Below are 19490 nucleotides of genomic sequence, written 5' to 3' on the forward strand. Positions count from 1 at the left end.
AGCCATGGTCATAATGTGACAATACAAGTCAAAGCGAGCGCGAAATGGCACCCAACAAACGACTCAAGACCCTCTCTCGAATTGGCGCATAGTAGAAGTGGTAGCAAGCCAAATGACCAGACCAAGAAGGGGGAAAACTGGAAGCAAAAAAGGCCAAGCACCACGAAACACAAGGATGGAAATGTCCTCTTGCATCCCCTCGCCCCTCCTCCCCATGTAATATATCCCCTTAATGCAGAGATCCTCCCCAATGTTATAAAAAGACACAAATTCGGTCGAAGTGATCGAAAAAAGAAAAGAGTGGCGAGAAGCGACGGAAATTTTGTTCGCAAGGTGTACACAGATGCTCCGTTATGGAGTAGAGTAAGTATGGCATCACCTCTATGTCCGGTCAGCTTGCAGGCCGCAGACGCAAGACATATTGTAGCGGTTGTTGAAAGAGAAAAAGGGTATCATTCTAATGTCTCACTCTGCATGAGTGTGGCGGTTGGTGACAATCTCGAAGAAATGTTGCTGCAATCTCCCTCCGTTGATTTTTAGTTCTTTTTTTTTTCGTTTGGTTGTTTTGTAGATTCGTGTACAATTGACAAAGGAAATGGTAAACTGTCGCCTTCAAAGAACATGGTTTAATCCTCCTGGAAGAAGTCGTTCTCGTCGAATTCATGTGGATTGGCATCCGAGTCGTAGGCGCTGGGTCGCATCATGGGTGGCGTCACAGGCTGTCCCCGACTCGGCCGCCGAGGGGGGGTAATATCGTCCCTCTGCAGTTGCTTGTCCACTTGTGCAGTGCCTGCGGAAGGACCTCGCGATCCCCTGGCTAGTTCCTGGGATGTCAAGCGTCGGCCTGTCGCGTTAAAAGCTGTCGGCTGGCTTCCGCTCGGATTATTGGGCAGTGTTTGCCGGATGCCGGAAGCGGGAGGAGTGAGAAGGCCGCCAAGGAGAGACCCGGGTGATTGAGTGCTTGTAGACTTGGACGGCGTCGAGTTGTTCCTCCCGCCCGGAGCGCCCGCTGGCGAAGAGAGCGCCCCAGCAAGGCTTCCGAAACTGCCTGTCCTCCCCGGCTGCTGCTGCGACTTGCGCCAGTTGCCCCAAGCGGCAGCTAGGGGCCCGACAGCCTGCGCCACACGGGGCGAAGCCGCTTGGAGGAGGTTAATCGCCGAGCCGCCGTTCATGGCCCGTTCGCGCTCCTGCTCCTCCATCTGCAGGTTGGCCTTGAGACGGATTGCCGCATCCTTCACGGCATCCTTGTTGTAGTCCTCCGTAGACAGGGCATGGATGATATCTTGGAGGTCGCCATGTCGGACAGCCAAGAGCTCGCGCAGCCATGTGATCTCGTCGTCTCGCTTGGCAATCTTGCTGGTCGCATCGGGATCGACCTTTTCAATGGTATGCTCAAGCTCCTCGATGCGCTGCTCGCGGGCCTGCAGTTGCTCCTGGAGGACCATGATGGACTCGCGGAGCGCCTGAGGAGAGATCTTCTCGGGCACACCGCTCTCGGCCCTCTCCGTTGCCGGTGCAGGATATGCCGCATGTGAGCCAGCTGGGGTGGCAGAAGTCTGGGGTCCCTTGACCGTAGGCGACTGGGACTGCGACCTGGCCCTCTTCGCCGCAGCCAGAGCCGCTTCCTTAGCAATCTCGAGTTTCTCCTCCAGATGGGCGACACGGTCCTGGAGATGGTCCGTTTTGGACGTAGACAGGCTGAGACGCTCGAGCAGGTGTTGTTCCGCCTTTTGCGCCTCCTCGATGGTGTTTCCGAGCTGCATGGCGTGGCGGGTTTGGAGGTCCTCGATTTCATTCTGGTGCTTTTCCGTGAGCTGGGCCACCTCCGCAGCCTTGCTGGACTGGGCCCCCTCCACAAGCATGTCGGCTCTGGCCTTGGACGACTCGGCATCCATGGTGGCCTGGTCGAGCTCCGCCTGGAGCTTGGCGATATGCTCCTCGAGGTCTCGCCGCACCACGTTGACTTGATTGTTGGCTTGGTCAATCTCAAACTGAAGCGCCTTCCGTGTGCGTTCCACTTCGCTGGCGCCCGATTCTCTGGCTTCCTCAAACTCTCGCTGATACCGCAACGCCGACTGCTGGAGCTGGTGATTCTCGGTACGCATCTCGGCGAGAAGACCTTCGAGACGCTTGCACTCGCTGACAGCACGCAGGCCTTGCCGTTCGCCGGTTTCTAGCCGCTCGATCTCCGTTTCGAGACGTTCCCTAGTGCGTGCTTCGGCCTGGAGCCTGGCGTCCAGGACTTCTTGGCGCGCGACGAGGGCCTGCTCCCTCTTCGTCCGTCGTGCATTTTCCTCCGTAATCTCGCGGGCTGCCTTGGTCATCTCGTCCTGTAGGGACAGGAACTTGGCGCGCCAGCTTTCTCTTATGCGCTCGTTCTCCTGCAGCTGCGTGCCGAGTGTGTCGAGGAACCTTTGCTGTTGTGTGCTCTCTTCACGGACGTTATTCAGATCAGCGAGGTGACGCTGAGAGGTTTCAGAGGCGCGCTCCGCCTCGGCCTTGTAATGATTGGCTTCCTGTCGAGCGGCACGGAGGTCGTTCTCGAGAATGCTGGTGCGGTTCGTGAACTCCGTTTGGGACTTCGCCGAGTTGTTCTGGGCGGCCTCGAGAAGCGACATACGCATCGTAGACTTGGCTGTTGACTGCTCCATGGATTTGATCTTTTGGTTTCGTTCTTCGACGGCATCACGAAGCTGGTTCCCTTCCTCGGTCGCGATGCGAAGCAGACGCTGAGCCTCGGAGAGCTTGTCTTCGACAGCGCGCCGCGCCGCGATTTCATTTTCTGTCTGTGCTTCTTGTTGCTTGAGTCGGTCCTCAACGTCTCCCACACGCTGGTCGTAGATGCTGCGGTTCATAATCTCGACCTCGAGGCGGGTCTCGGCCGCTTGGAGCTTTTTGTTGAGTTCGGCCGCCAGTTCTTCGGCGTCGCGCCGGGCCTTCCTCTCTTTCTCAACCTCATTTCTCTCGCCCTGCAGGCGTTCCTCGAGGTCATCAATCTTAGCCTGGAATTGACTGAGCTTATCGTTCATCGCCTGCTGTTCATCGCCTGCCGGCATGCGACTCTCGATGACGTCTGCGACGATGGTACGGAAGTCCTCGCCGGTGGGGAAATCAGGGCGCAAGTTGGCGCTCAACTGTGCTTTGAGCTCATCGAGAGCCGAGAGCACAGCTGTGTCAGGCGTGGTCTCAGCGGGAACCGGCACTGGAGGCGCGTTCCGCAGATGCGCCTGGAGAGCATCGTTGACTATCGCACGCATCTGCTCCATTCTCCTGTCTCTCCTGGGGCTGATCGACCTGGGCATGACAGGCTCATCGTCTTCGTCGTCCGCATCGCTATGCTGATAGTCCAAAGAAGCGCTGCGACGTTCACGAACGGAAAGGGGCATACCCCTGGCGAGGTGGCGCTCGAGCAACGCGAGCGTCTTTTCGATCGGCTGCAGCCGGGTGTCCAGAATCTCGCTGACATGAGCATTGACGCGCCCGTCGAAAAACTGGACACGCTGCTCCAGTTTCTCCTGCTCGTCATCGCTGAATGTGCCATCCCAGTCACTATTGGCAACAGCCTCACTCCCATTCAGGCGATAAATGGGAGGCTCAATCGACCGGGCACTCTGTGGCGGATCCACAAAGGGATCCTCCAGCTCAGTGGACGGCCTAGGCACGACAAGATCGGGGATCTGTTGGTATTTGCGCGGACTGGGGCTGGGAGCGTCACTTCGGAGTTGAGGGTCGGGCTGCAGATGATAAGGGGATGAGTTGGTGACGGTTGCGATTGACATCTGCCATTGCGGTTCCTCCGCGGAGGCTTTGTTGACACCCTGGGTCGGATCGTTGAGAGTGAGGTGATCCATGACCGCATCGATCTCCTCAAAGGTCAGCTCACGGTGCTCGTCTCCAGTCGCCTCGTCGCCAGCGTTGGGGGGAAGATCCTCAAATGGCTCCTGGACACTAGCAATATCTTGATCGACCTCCTCCGGTTCGGACGTGACCGGTTGAGCAGGGATATCTGCGGTTCCTTCGGGTTCCGGTTCTGGTGAGGGAGAGGCAAATCGCGATACCACAAGATCCTTTGGCTGAGGCGGAGGTGAAGCGAAGCGGGAAGCCCCGAGACCCTTGCGCAGTGGCCTTTTTAGAGCGGGTGGCATAGCGGGCACTTGTACGACTGGAGATGGCTGTCGGGCCTCGGTAGGCGCGGCCTGAGGCGGCGGGGACGGCTTCTCTGTCGGAGCGGAGGTCTGATGAGTCGGCGACTCGACGGTGTCCTCCCGTCCTTGCAGGTCTTCCTGGTCCGGTTCGGGTTCCTGCTCCGACTCGGGTTTCTGCGGGGCCACCCACATAGCTCCGGGAACAAAGGCCCTAGCAGTTGCCGACAGGCTCTTCTTGTGACCCTTCTTGAACCGGTCCTCATCGAATGGCCGGGCGTCATTGGGTTCACGGGCATCCAGGTTGTGCTCCAAGTCGAACGGCGTCCACTGCATCTGGGGCTGGCCTTGCGAGGCATCAGAGGGGCTGGTGGCCGTAACCACCTTGGATTCCGCCAGGTGTTCCGAAGCCTCAGGAGAGATGGACATGTCCGCAGTGGCACCTTCCTCGTCCGTGGACCGGGTACCAGACGCTGTGAGATCCTCTTGACCGAAGGCCGGCGCTGGCTCCACGGCCTCGAGCTCCGGACCGGGCGTGGGCTCAGCGAAACGAGGTACAGAGTCCTCGTCGCCTCTAGAGGCCTTGGCTCTCTTGACGCGAGACTCGTCATCGGCAATGCGGTCATCGTCGCGGTCGTCGGCAGGTGATTTCTGACGAGACTTGCTGTCGCTAGTCGACGGGCGGACGATGGGGATTGCCTTTGACTTTTTGGCGGGATTGGCGATTTCAGATAGGTCAATATTGCCGAAGATGGAGTTGGGACCGGTTCGATCCGCCTCGCTACCAGAAGCGGGAGGGCTGGCGAAGGAGCTCGAGAGCGCACCGATCGGGGTGAAAGAGGGAGCATCCGGTCGGAATTTGGGCCCAGAGGCGGTGAAGTTGAAATCGCTCTGGCCCGGAGTGAATGACGGGGCATCGACACTCATCTGTGAGGAGCCAAAAGCGAATGGAGGTGGCGGCGCGACAGCGACAGGCGGCATGAACGGATCGGCGGTCGCCTGGAATACGACCGGTTCATGGCTGGGGACGACATCGATATTGGGGTTGACATCCCCAAACACGAAGTGGCCGCTGGGCTCGAACTCCTTGTTGGGGTTGAACTTGAACTCCGGGGCGTTAACATTGAGTTTGGAGAAGGAGGGCTTGCTTCCGTGGCTCGGCCGATGGTGCACGCCGGGGCTGTCCATCCTTGGCGCCGGCTCATCCCAGGGATTGCTAGCCGTCGAGAAGGAGCGCTGGTGCTGCTGTAGCAAGGCGGCGATGTTGAAGTCTTGGACCGGCGTGCCCAGGTTGCTGGGGTTGGTCTCAATCTCAGCCACGTCTTGGGCGTTTTGAGAATTTACGTCCTGCCAAGCCGAGAAGTGGTTCATGCTACCATCGTCTGCGCTATGGCGGGGTTCGCCATCGAAGAAATTCTTCTTGGTAAGGGAATGACCGCGGCTGTGTGGACGTGGGTGGTGGAGCACAGGGCCATCGCCCATGGGATTGGCGAAATGGCGGGGAACCTGGAACTGGACAGACGACGCCTGCCTGCTATGCGGAAGAGACGACTTCTCGGAGGCGGAGGCCATTTGCATGGGGTCTGAATCCTCAGGTCTCCTATTCGTGTGATGGGGACTATAGTCGGCATGCTCGAGCTCATTGCGCATCTGCTCCTCCAGATGATACTCTGCCTCGTTGATTTCGGATTGCAGACCGTCGTTACCGTTGATCTTTTGTGGCGGCTCTGGGGATTTGGAGGGACTCTTGCCGATGGTCTCCTCGTCGACCTCCTGGACCTCCTGTAGGCGAGGGGACGCCCTCGCGGAGGGCTGTTGCACCAATTGCTGGTGCGGCATGATAGGGTACTGCAGCGACTGGTGGCGCTGGTGCATGTTCACAGCAGGGTTACCGGAAGGTTGGAAACCTTCGGGCATGAAGGGCGACATGGGCGACATTATACCGTTCAACATGCCTGGGGAGTCAGTGCGGCCAGCTGGGTGGGACATGGGCCAGCCGGACAGCGATGGCGAAGGCTGGTGGCCTGGCTGGAAGGGCGAGTGGCCCATGGGAATGGAGATGGACTGCCGGGGGTTGAATTTGCCCGGGGCTCCGGCGAATGACACCGGTGAAGCCACTGACGGCGCGGCCGGGCTCTGTGCGGCGGCGGCCGACTGCGCACCTGGGATGAACTGTGGCGGGAAAGGGAAGCCATGAGCAGGATTGCTCGAAGCCGACGATGTAGGCAGCGGCGGCGAGAAGGGAAGAGTGGGATATTGGGCAGAGGCCTGGCGACTGGGTGCCGATGGCGCCGGAGAGATGGATGGCGGTGCAGGCTCCTCCTCGTCGCCGAATGACACACCGAGAGCCCTCAATTTGGCTTCGTTTAGTTCGTCGACGTAGTTTTTCCAAGCTGGGTTGTCAAAGGATGGTTAGCACGAATTGTTCCCTACTTGAAAAAAGACAGCACAGAGAATGTCATCGCGTCAACTCACCATTCAAATCCGGCAACGTGACCTGATATGGCTTGCTCGACCTCTCTGTGGTCATATCCTCTGCAGAGGGCCAGTCTGCTCTACTCTGAGCATTGTTGTCGGTGGGCCCATGGCCCTGCAGGTCAAATCCGGCGATACAGTATCCGAGCTCTTCCCAGGACTGGTACATGCGTGCCGTTTCCTCGGCGGTCAAGGGGATAGGAGCCGCGCCGGGCTGGCCTCTTGACTCATCCACAGGCACAAGGACGACGATATTTTTGCCCTTCCAAGGGACCTTCTTCCTGGCCCGCGGGGCCCTTGCAGGCTCCTTGAATGTGACCTTGGCCGGTGTGACGGGCATCTTGGGACCCCGGCTAGCTGTTGTTTGCTTAGTTGGGGTCTCTGGGGGTGCAGGCATCTCCTGTGCCGAAGCTGGAGCCTTGTCGTCAGCGACGGCAACAGAAGTGGCGTTCTCCGGCTGCGGAGACGCCATGGCTGCAGTAGAAGCGATGTTTCCCAACTTTGCGTTATGCTCGGGCTTAAGCGTTTCGATGCTAGACCGGTTCCGCGGATGGTGGGACGACGTTTTTCTGCGGGTGGCACGTGGGGTGACGGCGATGGTGGCGCGCGGCGTACGCAAGGTATCCTTCTCTATCCAATGATCGCTATCGTCTTCTCCAGGTTGGGAGCCGCTCAGTGAAGAGTGCTCACTGCTATCGTCGTAGTAGTCGCCGTCGCTCAGCCAGTGACGGCTTTCAGAATTGTCGCCGGCGGTGTGTTGGCGAATCCAGTCCTCGGTCAGGCCACGAGCGGGTCGTCGAGCACGGTTGGCCAGGACCTGGGCGGCGCTGATGGTTTCGGAACGGTGCGTTTCGGCCGAGGTGGGAACAAAATCGGGTGGTGGACGCAGGAAAGGGGTGCGGAGCTCGAGATGATGGATTGGAAGGTCGTCGTCGTCAGGTTCGCTGCTGCTGCTGCTGCTGGAACTCTCTCTCTGAAGACGATGGCGTTGGCGGTGGGGATAAGGGGAGCCCCAACTCGCGGTCACGTAAGGGTCTTCGTCTTCTTGATGATCGGGGTGTTCGGCCCTCAGCAGTCCCTGTGCCCGTCCAGGTAGCCTAGGCGCCGGGAGTGGCGGGAGCGGCGGTGAGGAGCCGATTTCCTGGTCGTCGGCAGCCGTTGAAGCGGTTGAGAAGGCGGGAGAGTGAGGGAGGTGGAAAGGAGAAGACGATTGAGTGGGCAGTCGGGGCGAACCGATGCCGTCCCGGTGGGAGGGACTAGAGCGTAGAGACGGTGACGTGTTGGGTGACGTTTTCGTAGATACTAAATGTCGGGTGGTGACCACGACAAAAGGCCACAGATTGGGTGAGTTTGATGGTTGAGTGGGATGGTTAATTTGGATGAACAACTCACCCGAGCGAGCCCAGTGCAGACGAAAACTGAACCGTCTGCGACCGAGGCTCTGTTTGGATCGTCTGGCGTCGAGCTCCTTCTATCAGGTGCCCTTACAGGCTATTCACTCGCCAATCCGATAGCTTGCAGTGACCAGATAAGCCCAGCGGAGAATTAGAGGATATTCTTCGTGGCGGGATGGAGCGTAAATGCGGGATGGGGTGGGTGATGCGTAAAAAGGGGTTGGTTGGGATTGAGGTTGTCGCGACGCGTTCCTTTCCCGGTGCCCCGTAAAAAAAAAAAAAAAAAAAGTAGGAAAAAAAGAGCTTTATTTCCGGCCGCGAATGGGATAACGTTAGAATCTAAAATTAAAAGCACGGCTTTGGAAGATAAAAACAGGGGAAAATTCCGTATCGAATCGGCAAAAGCGAAACGACGTGGAGAGAGGGAAAGGCGACGATTTACGACGACGGCCAGACGCACCGGGATGGCTTGTCGGAGAGAAGAGGTGAAGTAAAAAGTGGTTGGAAGGGGAGAGGAGATGGGGAGAGAACGAAAAGTGAAGTCGAGGTGAAGGAGCAGGGGTCAAGGGAAAGAGGATGCGACAGGAAGGGAAAGGGCCATGGGTCGTACTTGGAATACTCGGGATGATTGGAGGTACGCGGGACTTGGGCACGTTGACGTGAACCTGCAAATTAGTGAGTCGCGTGGAACCAATGTATGGTACCGTGTACAGTCACCCACATGCTGCATCCTTGACCGCCCGACAATGAGAAAGAGCTGGGAATCATCCTACTTTCCGCTTTCGCTTGCCTCACGAAATGCCTTCTATAACTACCTAGGTACCTACCTATTTTCATCTACCTAATGTATAAATACCTATGCAACTATTTTGCTTCAAAATCCCCGTCGTGTCGTACTATCGACTTACTTTTTTCTCCTACTCTTCCCAGATACAACGTACATCTTTCCAGCGACCCCGTTGTACCCCTTATTTCATGACGCTCGGGCCAGGTCGTAATTTCGGTGAAAAGTCGTCTGATGATGCAGTACCTCACTAGAGGCTTCCTACCACAGTCTAACGGCGGAATCCAGGTACCCGTTAACGCGCCGTCCCTCTTAGCGTTGACTAACAAAATATACCATGTACGAATTATTACCTAGGTAGGGACGGATTTTGGAGTACATACTGCGCTTTGGATTCAACACGATGATATTCCAGTGTGTGGCTCTCTGTATCCGAGCCGATGCCTAGGCATAGGGAAATTCTCTTACAAAGTGGTTTTTAGTTCACCGTTTTCTTTTTCCCTTCTGAACATCAGCATCCCTGGCCAAAGTGGATTCGCCTGCCACACACACGTTTGCATTACTTCCCAGCACATAAACGAACAACTCAACCACTGCCACGTCGACATGATGGATTCGTCGGTGTGGCTACAGGTCTCTTTCCAAGCCCCAGGTCCCCACCTGTCCATGTTTTTCGTTCTCACTGCATGCTTCTCTCGGTTATGCGGGCAGCCAACCTGTTCTATCGTGGTTGAGTACTCCTTAAGTTGACAGACGAACGAACTGGGAGGCTGTTATTGATTCTCCTGAGGGGCTGAATACAGTTGACATTCCGATCGAATGCTTTTGACTGTACTGGAAGCACCACTCTATTGTATCTTTATCACAAACCGATCAGCTTTGAAGGCGAACAGTCGTACCGTCTCGAGTCATTTTTAAGTGCACAGCAATGCAGGTTGGCGAGTAGTTGCATCAATCAAGGCCACAGAAAACGCCATAGCTGTACTCTTCAAGGACCAGCAATATTATCTCCCCCGGGCAAGATGGAAATTCCACTACGAGCTGATACGTCATCCCATCACACGAGACTCTTATTCCAAGACATCGGGTGCAAGGTGGTACTCTCGGGGCTTGGCTCAGGTACGAGTTACTGTGGAAGCTGACTCTGGGTGGCATATGAAGGCCTGGAAAGGGTGGACGGCGAAGTCAAAAAGACCAGTATTACTTGCCAGGGGTGCGTAACGGCGAGGCCGAAGGTGGCGGTGAAGTTTGGCGCCCGTTACACCAACCGGGCGGGCGCCGTTGGGCGAGGAACGGGCCGAAAATACATCGAACCGAATCGGCGTCCCCACTCAACCTTCTAGTCATGTCCCCAGAGGTCTCACGAGACAACTTGTAGTTTTCAATTATCCATGAATAAATGGATATCTCTGTTTGGGGCGAGCGAGTCATAGAACAGTGCTATCCTCCTTATCCGGTCTAGTTGACGCGACCTCAAAGGTCCTACAAAGAGTGCTGGTCGCCTAGAGTCTACAACCCAGCTTATATTCCACGCAACAGATACTAATTCCGAAAGCCGCGGGGGTCCAGGTTGCAAGAAGATAATCAAGCAGCCGTGAAAGACTCCACCTTGACCGAGCCACCCAAGGATTTGGTAGCATAGTTAAAGATGCCGAACCGGTAGGCGATGAAGAAAGCCCAGCCGTCGTACAGCTCATAGGTAGAGCCAAGCTGGCTAAAGTTTTGGCCATCCCAGCTGTAGAGGAAGTTGGCGTCCCGGGATCCAGTAGGCCGGACGTCGAGTTCTGCCCGTAGCCAGACCTTCTTTGTACCGGACGGTACTGGCGCAGTGGCCACTTCGTAGCCGGGGTTGACAGAGCTGCCGTCCCATTCGTCAATGATCATGTTGTGCCGGGTGACGAGCGTGTATTCGTTGCCATTCCGACGAACGGCGATGTAGGCGGTCTGGTCGCGGAAGGCGGCCAGACCCGCCAGGTCGCCGTCGGCCAGGTTGGTAAAGTCGATCTCGACGGTGCCGACGGGGAACTCGCCGTGGGTACGGTGAGTGAGGGTATTCCGTGCCAAGAACAGGTCGTTCGTCACGCTGGCCGTGTAGAGCGTCAGGCCGTCATCGACCACGTAGGAGTTATCATCGGGGTTGTGATTCCACTCCCACGATGGGTCGAGGGAGGTACCGTCGAAGAAGTCGGTCCGAGTCCAGTCCTTGGGCGACGCAAGCATCTCCGGGTGAGGCACCAGGTACGACGTGCCCCAGCCGCCGTTGTCGCCGGTGACAAAGACGGGGTAGCCGTCGTTGCCCCATTCAATAGGAGCCAGGACGGGAAGTCGACCGGCGGGGTAGGCCCAGGTGAAGGACATGTAATACCAGTCTCCGTGGGTGGTCTCGATGAGACTTCCCTGGTGCGGCGAGTTGCCACCAGCCAGAGGCGGGGTCACGTCCTGGACGAGGACCTTGGGCTCGTAGGGTCCCCAGGGGCTTGCGGACTTCCAGATATACGTGGTGCCGCCGGGCCTGTCGTTGAGGATGTAGTAAAGACCGTTGATCTTGTACATGCGGTTGCCTTCCAGGCCGTCGGCGCCAACGTCGGTACGGCCGAAGACTCTCTGGGACCTGACTTCACTGAAGCCGTCCTGCGAGAGCTGGGCCACATGGACATCCTCGGATCCGTAGACGACGTACATGGTGTCGTCGTCGTCGATCAACAGGCCGTTGTCGTAGTAGCAGTTGCCATCGCCGAGGTGGCCGTTGTTCGACCACGGGCCTTCGGGAGACGGGGCGGTGAAGACCCAGGTATGGTAGAAGTTGACGCAGCCGATCCAGTACCAGAGTCCGTTGCTCTCCCGGTACCGCAGGGTCGAAGCCCATGTGCCTCCCCGGTAGGAATGGCCGCCGCCGGGCGGAAGGTCGTAGCCGTCGCCGAAGGTCAGGCGGGGGAGCGAGTGGCCGATGAGATCCCAGTTGACGAGGTCATCGGAGCGGAGGATGGGCGCACCGGGGCTGTAGTGGAAGTTGGAGGCGGAAAAGTAGTACGCCCCGTCCGGTCCCAGAAACACGTCGTTGTCGGGGAAATCCGAGTAGATGAGCGGATTGCTGAATGTGGCGTTATCGTCGCACGACGCTTTCACCGATAACGGAGCGGCGGCGAGGAGGGCGCTCGCCAACAGCAAAAGTCGCTCCATGATGGCTGGCATACGAACAGGAACGAGTCGATGTCAGTTGAAAGGAGTGCCTCGCAAGAGAGAAACGGCGGGGAGGAGGGGTTGTGTTCTTTTCATCGTCCCGCAATGCTTGGCTTCACTATGCGATGGATCGTCATTGTGGCTGCTTCCGTACTAGTCATCTCGGGCCCTTGTTTCCGAATTGCTGTAAGAGTAACGGAGGTGGGATTTTCGGATTAGAGCGACCTTTCCACCCGTTCGTGGCCAAGGTCACCGCCGTATAAATCGCATTGATTTTCGGAGAGTTCCCAATCAGTTGATCTTCGCGAGACCAACGACGTCTGTAGGGTCACGTGATACGGTTTCGTCTCCACTTTCGTATACCCGCTCCAACCGGACGCTATACAAGCCGTTGTCAATATCAGGGTAATACATGTATGAGCACATTATCCGGAATAATTCCTTACACAGAACGGCAAAACGGCACTTCGGAGCTCAGCCACCACAGGTGAAGGTGAAGTGGCTGGGGCAGCCACCCCACCCGGCACTTGCGTACTTCGTAGACCCCGCACGACAACCTGCACCACATTAAAATAGCATCGTCACTTTCGTCTTCTCCACCAACTCACGATCAGTTCCACCAATTCCGCCAGTCCCGCAACTCCCGCCAGGCCCGGCAGTTCCCACCGCTCCCGCAAGTTCCACTACACTACGGTATCAAAGCATAAAACAACCTCATGCAAACATACAACGTACGCCAATATACCGGTTCTGGGAATGCGTACAGTACAGCTGCTCTCGGATAACCCGGTCATCATAAAATGCAGACGGAAAACACCACGAAAGAAGACAAGTCGGGCAATATTCATATTTCTATCCAATCTAACCGTTTGAACGACAGAAACTCGGTTGCAGAACTGCCACAGAGACAGCATGCTCAAGATGACAACAGAGCAAGCCTTTCCGCCTTGACCTCTTCCACATCCCGCAAGAACTTCTCAGGCACATCCACCACTCGGTCTCTGATGAAATCCGTAAAGCCCTTGCCGAGCGCATCAAGAAGCCGGCATCCGCTGACACCACGCCCCAGCATCCCGTAGATGACGAAATGGACCGCCAGGAGGTTGGGGAACTCGACCCGTTCGACAAAGTAGTCATCTTTCCAGTCATCGGCCATGAGTTCCTTCAGACGCTCCGTCGACATGAACGTCTGGAGCCAGGGGTAGTGCTCCGCCCGGCGCACGAAGATGCCAAAGTTGACGTTGGCGCCCTTGTCTCCCGACCGGCCTAGCGCCACGTCGCCCAGCCGAGCCTTCCGCGTCGGCCCGAACGAAGAGAGGTCGACCGGGTTTCGCGTCGTCGCCTCGTTCGCCCGGGGCCCGAGCGTATGATACTTGACGGGACGCTTCACTTCTTCCCGCAGACCGTCCGTGCCGTCGGCCGCCAGAACGGCGACCCCTTCCTTGAGCTCGTCCTGGGAGATGGTCCCGGGGTAGTACGCCTGGTACGGCCTGGGCAGCGCCGTCCTCATGTCTGTCGAAAAGTGGAAGCCCGAGAAATGCTGCATGGCAATCTCCACCCAGGACCGCAGAACCGCCGCCACGAGCTCCTCCGTGTCGGCCTGGATGAACCACCGGCCGTACGTGGTGCTGGAGAACTGGGTCCGCGGGTCGGGCGCCGGCGTCCCCAGTACCTGGAAGTCCAGGAGCTGGTACTGGTCCAGCAGGCCCTTCGTCTTGAGGTCGTGGCGCAACTGCTTCTCGAACAGGGCCCACTTCTCGTTGGTGGCGTATCCCGTGCCGTTGCTGAGGATCTGGCCCTCGTAGCCACCGTGGTAGATGATGGCCAGCTTCGTCGTGGGAGGCGGCGGGTACCCCTTCACATTGGACAGCTTGACGCGGTCCTTGCCCACCTGCTCGATGCAGATGTCTGTCGCATCCGCCGTGACGTCCGAGTTCAGATAGACTGTGCCCTGGAGCTCGTAAAGGAACTGGCAGCGACACGTGTCGACGTTGACGACCCCGTTGGTGCCCTCGTGCTTCGTGATGACCGTCGTCCCGTCGTCGGCAACCTCTGCGATGCCGAAGCCCAGGTCGACAAAGGTGTCGAGCGGATACTCGTTGAACCCGGAAAAGTTGGACCCCGTGACGTACGCCGAGCACTCGATCAAGTGGCCCGCGATCAGGGCCCCCGCCAGGCGATCGTAGTCGGTCTCTGACCACCCGTGCCAGTACCAGGCCGCGGCGATGACCGGGCTGGCGTCGGCGACTCGTCCGCAGATGACAATGTCGGCGCCGAGCTCCAGGGCCCTGACGATGGCACGGGCCCCGAGATAGGCGTTTGCGCTGAGGACAGGCTTGCCCCGGGTATCCAGGACGTCGTTCACGTTGTCGGCGAACTTCACGGCGGGGTTCCCGCCGTCGAGATGCTTCGGCAGCTGCTTGGTCTTCTCCAGGCTGCTCTTCACCTCCTCCAGCAGGTTGTCTCCGTACACGTACGCCACCTTGAGGTTCAGCCCCTTGTCGTTGACAAACTGCTGCACCTTCTGTGCCAGGCCCTTGGGGTTCTGGGCGCCGCCGTTGATGGCGACCTTGATGCGCCGCTCGTTGATGGTCTCGAGGGACAGCTCCAGGCCTTCCCAAGCCGGGACCTCCCAGCCTTCGTGGAGACCCTTGGCCATCTTCTCGACATGCTCAGCCAACGTCATCTCGGCGAGGTAGTCACCCGTGATGAAGTCGATGGGCCCCAGAGTAGCCTGCCGGAGCATATGGTACCCGGGGTCGCCGCGGGCGCCAGAGCAGCTGGCGATCCGCACAGGACGGGTGCCCCGCGCGTCCGGCGTTGCGGTCTGTTGGTTTCGAATATCGCCCATGATTTGTCCGTGTGAAGGCTTGAGGAAGTGATCAAGTCCGTATGCGTGTTCAAATTTATGCCTGGGTAATGTCGGTTTCGATGATCAACTTGCTCGTCCTCCCTCTAGTCGTCCCTCGAGCATTGGCACGTATATCAAAGCACATGTCTCACGGCTAAACGACATTTCGCCACGGCTCTGCCTTCGACATGTTGGCATCTGCCCCCCACTCCCCGGACACTCGCAAATCGTTTTCCTCTCTGGTAGCTGTCCTCTACTAGCTCGTAACCAGAATGTCGGAAAAGTCGGAAAAGCAGCCTAGGAGTCGGGGCCCCGCTCCCTTCTTTGACGTTTAATTTAGGGGGCAAGTCCCAACATTCCACCCACGTGCCAAGTGATTCTAAACTGCTAAACTCAGGTGCCAAGGGAGCGTACTTTTGGCGACTCCCGGCCGTGGCCAATACAATCTTCAGGCCATCGGACTATGAAGACCGTTGAAACTTGGCCAAGGCGCCATATGCAAGACAGTCTTGACAAGACAGTCTTGATGGCGGGTGTGCTTGGAACTAACCTTACCTTACTTGACATTACCTCTCAGACTATATCAAAAACGACATGGTCAAGTTGGGATGACGAGATCCGTAGCCTAGGTTCGGAAGTATCCGATTTACAACCATGCGAACAGAAAGAGAAACGAGGCTGGGAGGACTCAATGGAAGAGCTCGGACGGGCTTGGCTCTGATATATCGGGTTTTCTCTTCGACTTTTTGCCCCTGGACAGTATTAGTCTGAGACCCAGTCGGGTGGGTAACTAGGATAACTATTTCCAACTAACTCGACCATGTCAGTGCCCAACGGGCACTAAGGGTCAGTCACCGTCCCAACAGCCGGCCCGCGAGCATGTTTATCGAGATGGACAGGACCGTTATACAACCCGCGTGAGGACACCCGAGCTGGCCGTTCGAGCATCCACTTCAACCCGGGAGCAACAACCGATAGCTATCAAGAGCCTCCCGTCTCACGCCTACTAATGCACGACATGTCCCAGATAAATGGGAGAAGAAGATAGAGTCCGTTGTGCCCCGCCAGACCAGACCCATATCGACCCAGTAACTCGGGACGACATTGACAGGAACGGATCCAACTGCCACATCACGACCGTTGACCGTTGACACCCATCTCACCACCCTTGACGCAAAGTTACTCGCGGACCGCTGCAATGGGGATCAACGACGGCCCTACTCCGGCCGGGCCGAATCCTCTTCCCGGGCCCGAAGTCGAGAAGACTCCGTCTAATGTGGCGAGCGCCCAGGAGACAGAGCGGGATGTCCATGTCGAGTCGCAGACTGAGGAGCCAGAGGGCATCACTTTCCAGACCATCCTCGCCATTATTGTATGTCAAGACCACAGTCTCCCTACCCCTACCATTCAAGCAAGAAGAATGGCTAACATGACCACAGTCTCTTTGCCTTGTCTACAATGGCTACCTTTTCACACTCCTCATGCCGGGCATTGCCCTGAGCGCAATCAACGCCGACTTGGGCCCGGACCCCATGCATCCCTGGATCAACATTGTGTAAGGCCATCATCCATCATCCACACAACCCCAAAGGTCTTAGCCATATGGATGGCTTCTTCTGTTGTAGCTGCATGTACTGACTTGATTCTTCAGTTGGAACCTTGCGGCGGCGGTTCTGGTCACGGTGGGCGGTCGAATTTCGGACATCTTCGGCAGGCGATGGTTCCTTATCACCGGGTCCACGCTGGGTGCGATCGGGTCTCTCATCGGAGCCCTGGGACAGAGTGTCGGGCAGATGATTGCGGCTGGCGTTATCATGGGCTTTGGAGGCGGGTTCCAGGAGATCATCTTTGCTTGCGTACAGGAGATTGTACCCAACAAGCGACGACTCCTCGCTCTTGGTAAGAAACAAAACATGACTCTAAAAAGACAAGCAAAAAGATGCAAGTGCTGACAAGTGGGTTACAGGATGTCTCGAGGCGTCCAACGTCATCGCCATGTTTAGCCCCCTCATGGTCACCGCGTATCTCACCTACAGCCCCCTGGGTTGGCGAGCTTGTTACTGGCACATGTTCGCCTTTGAGTGTACTGCCACCGTCGCCTTGTTCTTCTGGTACAAGCCCCCCAAGTTCCGTACGCTGCACGGCGACGGCAAGTCCAAGCTCCAGCTCCTCGGCGAGCTAGACTACGTTGGCCTATTGCTGTTCACGGCAAGCTGTGTCCTCCTTCTCATGGCACTGAACTGGGTACGTTCTGAAAGTTTTCCTACCAAAGGCCAGCGCTAACGGCGTTCTTTACCTGCAGGGCGGTCGTGACTATGCCTGGAACAGCGCGGCGGTGATCTCATCGATTGTTCTCTCGGCCGTGCTCCTCGCCGCCCTCATCGCCTGGGAGGCGTACTACCCCCTCAAGCACCCCATCTTGCCGCCCAAGATGTTCAGCCAGTCTCCCCAGTTCTGTGCCATCACGGCCGTGGTCTTCATCGGCGGCATGTTGTACTACAGCTCCAACATTCTGTGGCCCAGGCAGGCGTCTCTCCTGTTCGCCCCCGCCGACGACCCCATCCTCCGAGGTGTGTACTCGAACATCTTCGCGTTCGGTACCATCGCCGCCTCGTCCATTGTCTTGACGTTGGTCGTGCACCTGGGCTGGGAGCGGTGGCAAATGGTGGCCTACCTCGCCATCCAGACGGCGCTGATCGGCTCCATGAGCACGGTGGGCGTCAGTGACGTGGGCCAAGCCATCGCGACGATTATGCTCATCTCCATGCTTGTTGCGCCCGTCAACTTTTTGGCCTTTGGCATGTCTTCGCTTGCGTTGAAGGACCAGGGCGATATGTAAGTTTCTCGGCCCAAGTCTACACGTTGAGATCCATGGACTGACACGCTTTTTACAGCGGTGTCTCGCAAGGTGTACTGGGCACTATGCGGCTCATCGGCGGAGCCATCGCGACGGCCATTTACACGGCCATTCTGCAGAACCGCTTCCAGGAAGTCATGCCCGAGAACGTGGCCGAGGCGGCCGCCGAGTCCGGCTTCAGCGGCAGCCTTCCGGACCTAATCACGGCGGCTGCCACCAACACGGCTGCTGCGTTGGAGAGCATCTCGGGAGTTACCGAGGCGACGGTCCAGGCCGTGCTGGACGCCGTCAAGCAGTCGCATGCAGAGTCGTTCAAGCTGGTGTACCTTGTCGCCATTGCGTTCGGTGGCACCGCGACCCTGACGGCGCTCACGACCAGGAACATTCCCAAGTCGAAGAAGACGGCGGAGAAGGCGGTGCGGCTGGAGAACGAGGTTCCGAAGGGCCCGCCCCCCAAGACGATTGATTAAGGCAGTCTAAACTGCAGTCGACCGTACCGTAGCGCATCCAATCCGAACACGCGACGGCTGAATTCACCCCTTTTTTCCAAGCTGATCCTATTAGAGGGGCAAACCTCCCTGGGGGGTTCCTGGAGTTGTCTACGCGACTCTTGAAGAACCCGTAGCATAGATAGTTGGTTTCTTCAATAAAAGTATAATATAGTTGATTGGACACGCCAATTCTTCATTCAACGGACCGTCGTGACTTGATTCCATGCGACGCCCAAGTATTGTCCCAACAGAAACGCCGCGAAACAGACACGATAAATAAGCTCGACATGATTCGCTTCTATCCCTGTCCCAAAGAAAATAATAACAAATAAACGAATCAAAATATCGGGGCCGTGCCCAGTCCTCAAATATCACAGAAATAATCAAAGTTGGCATCCGAGCTCACGAGAGCCGGCTGAGGGTCCCCGAAACTCGTCCGTGTTGCTTGGGGAATGCTCGCCTTGCATCGCTCTGTACACCACCCACGATTAGCACACCTGGCATCGCAATCGGCGCAGAAATTGGATGCGACCATGGGGTAAAAGGTGAACAAACCGTTCTGTCGGTCACAGTCGTTGACCTCGTGGTTACCCCCTTGATTGTTCGCTGCCTCGGCACACTTATTCTTCTGGATATCGCAGGCTCGGTCGGCGGCCGTGTCGAAGTCGGGCTGTTTGAAGATTTGGCTGTCAGCATTCCAGTCGCGTAGATGAGGACGGCGAGGTAGAGGAGTAGAGCAAGCATACGAAAGTATCACCCTCGACGGAGAATGGCCTGTCAGGGTCGTTCGACTGGGTGATCTAGTATCCCAAGACGCAAGTTAGTCCGGGTACGGGTATTCACGTCGACTCGCAAGAACGGAGCTCCGTGGGTGGGATCGTACCGCCGGTGCCGAGGCACCTCCTACCGACTCGCGGAAGGACTGTAGGTCCTGTGCAGATTGTCGCGGCCGCAGGCCCATCTTCCAGCCAAACTGGAGCTCCTCGTGCAGACCTTCGCGGATGTCCACCGACAGGACCATCGTCGCCACGGCGAGCACGACTGCGAGGATGCTTGTCCACCGGGATAAGGATGACATTCTTGTTTTTTTCTTCTTGTATTTGTTCGTTTCCTTCTCGTCACAGACTGCAGATGCTGCACGATCACCGAAGGATATGACCGGGTCGTGGGTAATCGATTTTGTGGGCGATTTTGCGGCTGAGAGGACGGCGGGTGTTGGACACAGGTGAGTCTGAGGTGATGGGAAATGTCGCGGAATCTTCGTCTGGAAACTTACAATAGAGTGGTGGAATGGGAGACAAACAGCAATTAAGGGA

General features: G+C 57.3%; 6 protein-coding genes across 6 annotated transcripts; 2 read left to right on the top strand and 4 right to left on the bottom strand.

Moving 5' to 3' along the window:
* Positions 1-4: 4 nt before the first annotated feature.
* ACRALDRAFT_207668 (uncharacterized protein) lies at positions 5-602 on the top strand (the record flags this gene model as incomplete). Its single annotated transcript, XM_071022287.1, has 6 exons — positions 5-15; positions 69-280; positions 344-363; positions 396-429; positions 480-528; positions 593-602. The coding sequence occupies 6 exons, from the start codon at positions 5-7 to the stop codon at positions 600-602; spliced, it is 336 nt and encodes a 111-aa protein (XP_070877539.1).
* Positions 603-626: 24 nt separating this feature from the next.
* ACRALDRAFT_1075083 (uncharacterized protein) lies at positions 627-8734 on the bottom strand (the record flags this gene model as incomplete). Its single annotated transcript, XM_071018329.1, has 3 exons — positions 627-6535; positions 6618-7919; positions 8716-8734. The coding sequence occupies 3 exons, from the start codon at positions 8732-8734 to the stop codon at positions 627-629; spliced, it is 7230 nt and encodes a 2409-aa protein (XP_070877540.1).
* A 1400-nt stretch (positions 8735-10134) lies between these two features.
* Positions 10135-12222, bottom strand: ACRALDRAFT_1061698 (glycoside hydrolase family 43 protein). Its single transcript, XM_071016465.1, has one exon. The coding sequence runs from the start codon at positions 11973-11975 to the stop codon at positions 10380-10382; it is 1596 nt and encodes a 531-aa protein (XP_070877541.1). The 5' UTR covers positions 11976-12222; the 3' UTR covers positions 10135-10379.
* A 587-nt stretch (positions 12223-12809) lies between these two features.
* ACRALDRAFT_1061699 (uncharacterized protein) lies at positions 12810-15014 on the bottom strand. Its single transcript, XM_071016466.1, has one exon. It carries the CDS (start codon positions 14824-14826, stop codon positions 12892-12894), a length of 1935 nt encoding a protein of 644 aa, XP_070877542.1. The 5' UTR covers positions 14827-15014; the 3' UTR covers positions 12810-12891.
* A 1010-nt stretch (positions 15015-16024) lies between these two features.
* On the top strand, positions 16025-18189 carry ACRALDRAFT_1075086 (uncharacterized protein; the record flags this gene model as incomplete). Its single annotated transcript, XM_071018330.1, has 6 exons — positions 16025-16198; positions 16266-16381; positions 16478-16608; positions 16793-17070; positions 17129-17661; positions 17721-18189. The coding sequence occupies 6 exons, from the start codon at positions 16025-16027 to the stop codon at positions 18151-18153; spliced, it is 1665 nt and encodes a 554-aa protein (XP_070877543.1). The 3' UTR covers positions 18154-18189.
* A 105-nt stretch (positions 18190-18294) lies between these two features.
* ACRALDRAFT_1075087 (uncharacterized protein) lies at positions 18295-19450 on the bottom strand. The gene is made up of 4 exons (XM_071018331.1): positions 19058-19450; positions 18921-18974; positions 18730-18844; positions 18295-18645 (listed from the first exon to the last, which is right to left on the bottom strand). Exons 1-4 carry the CDS (start codon positions 19250-19252, stop codon positions 18539-18541), a joined length of 471 nt encoding a protein of 156 aa, XP_070877544.1. The 5' UTR covers positions 19253-19450; the 3' UTR covers positions 18295-18538.
* Between the last annotated feature and the right edge of the window lie 40 nt (positions 19451-19490).

Source organism: Sodiomyces alcalophilus (assembly GCF_042370955.1).
Source record: "Sodiomyces alcalophilus JCM 7366 unplaced genomic scaffold ACRALscaffold_2, whole genome shotgun sequence".
Taxonomy (NCBI): Eukaryota; Fungi; Ascomycota; class Sordariomycetes; order Glomerellales; family Plectosphaerellaceae; genus Sodiomyces; species Sodiomyces alcalophilus.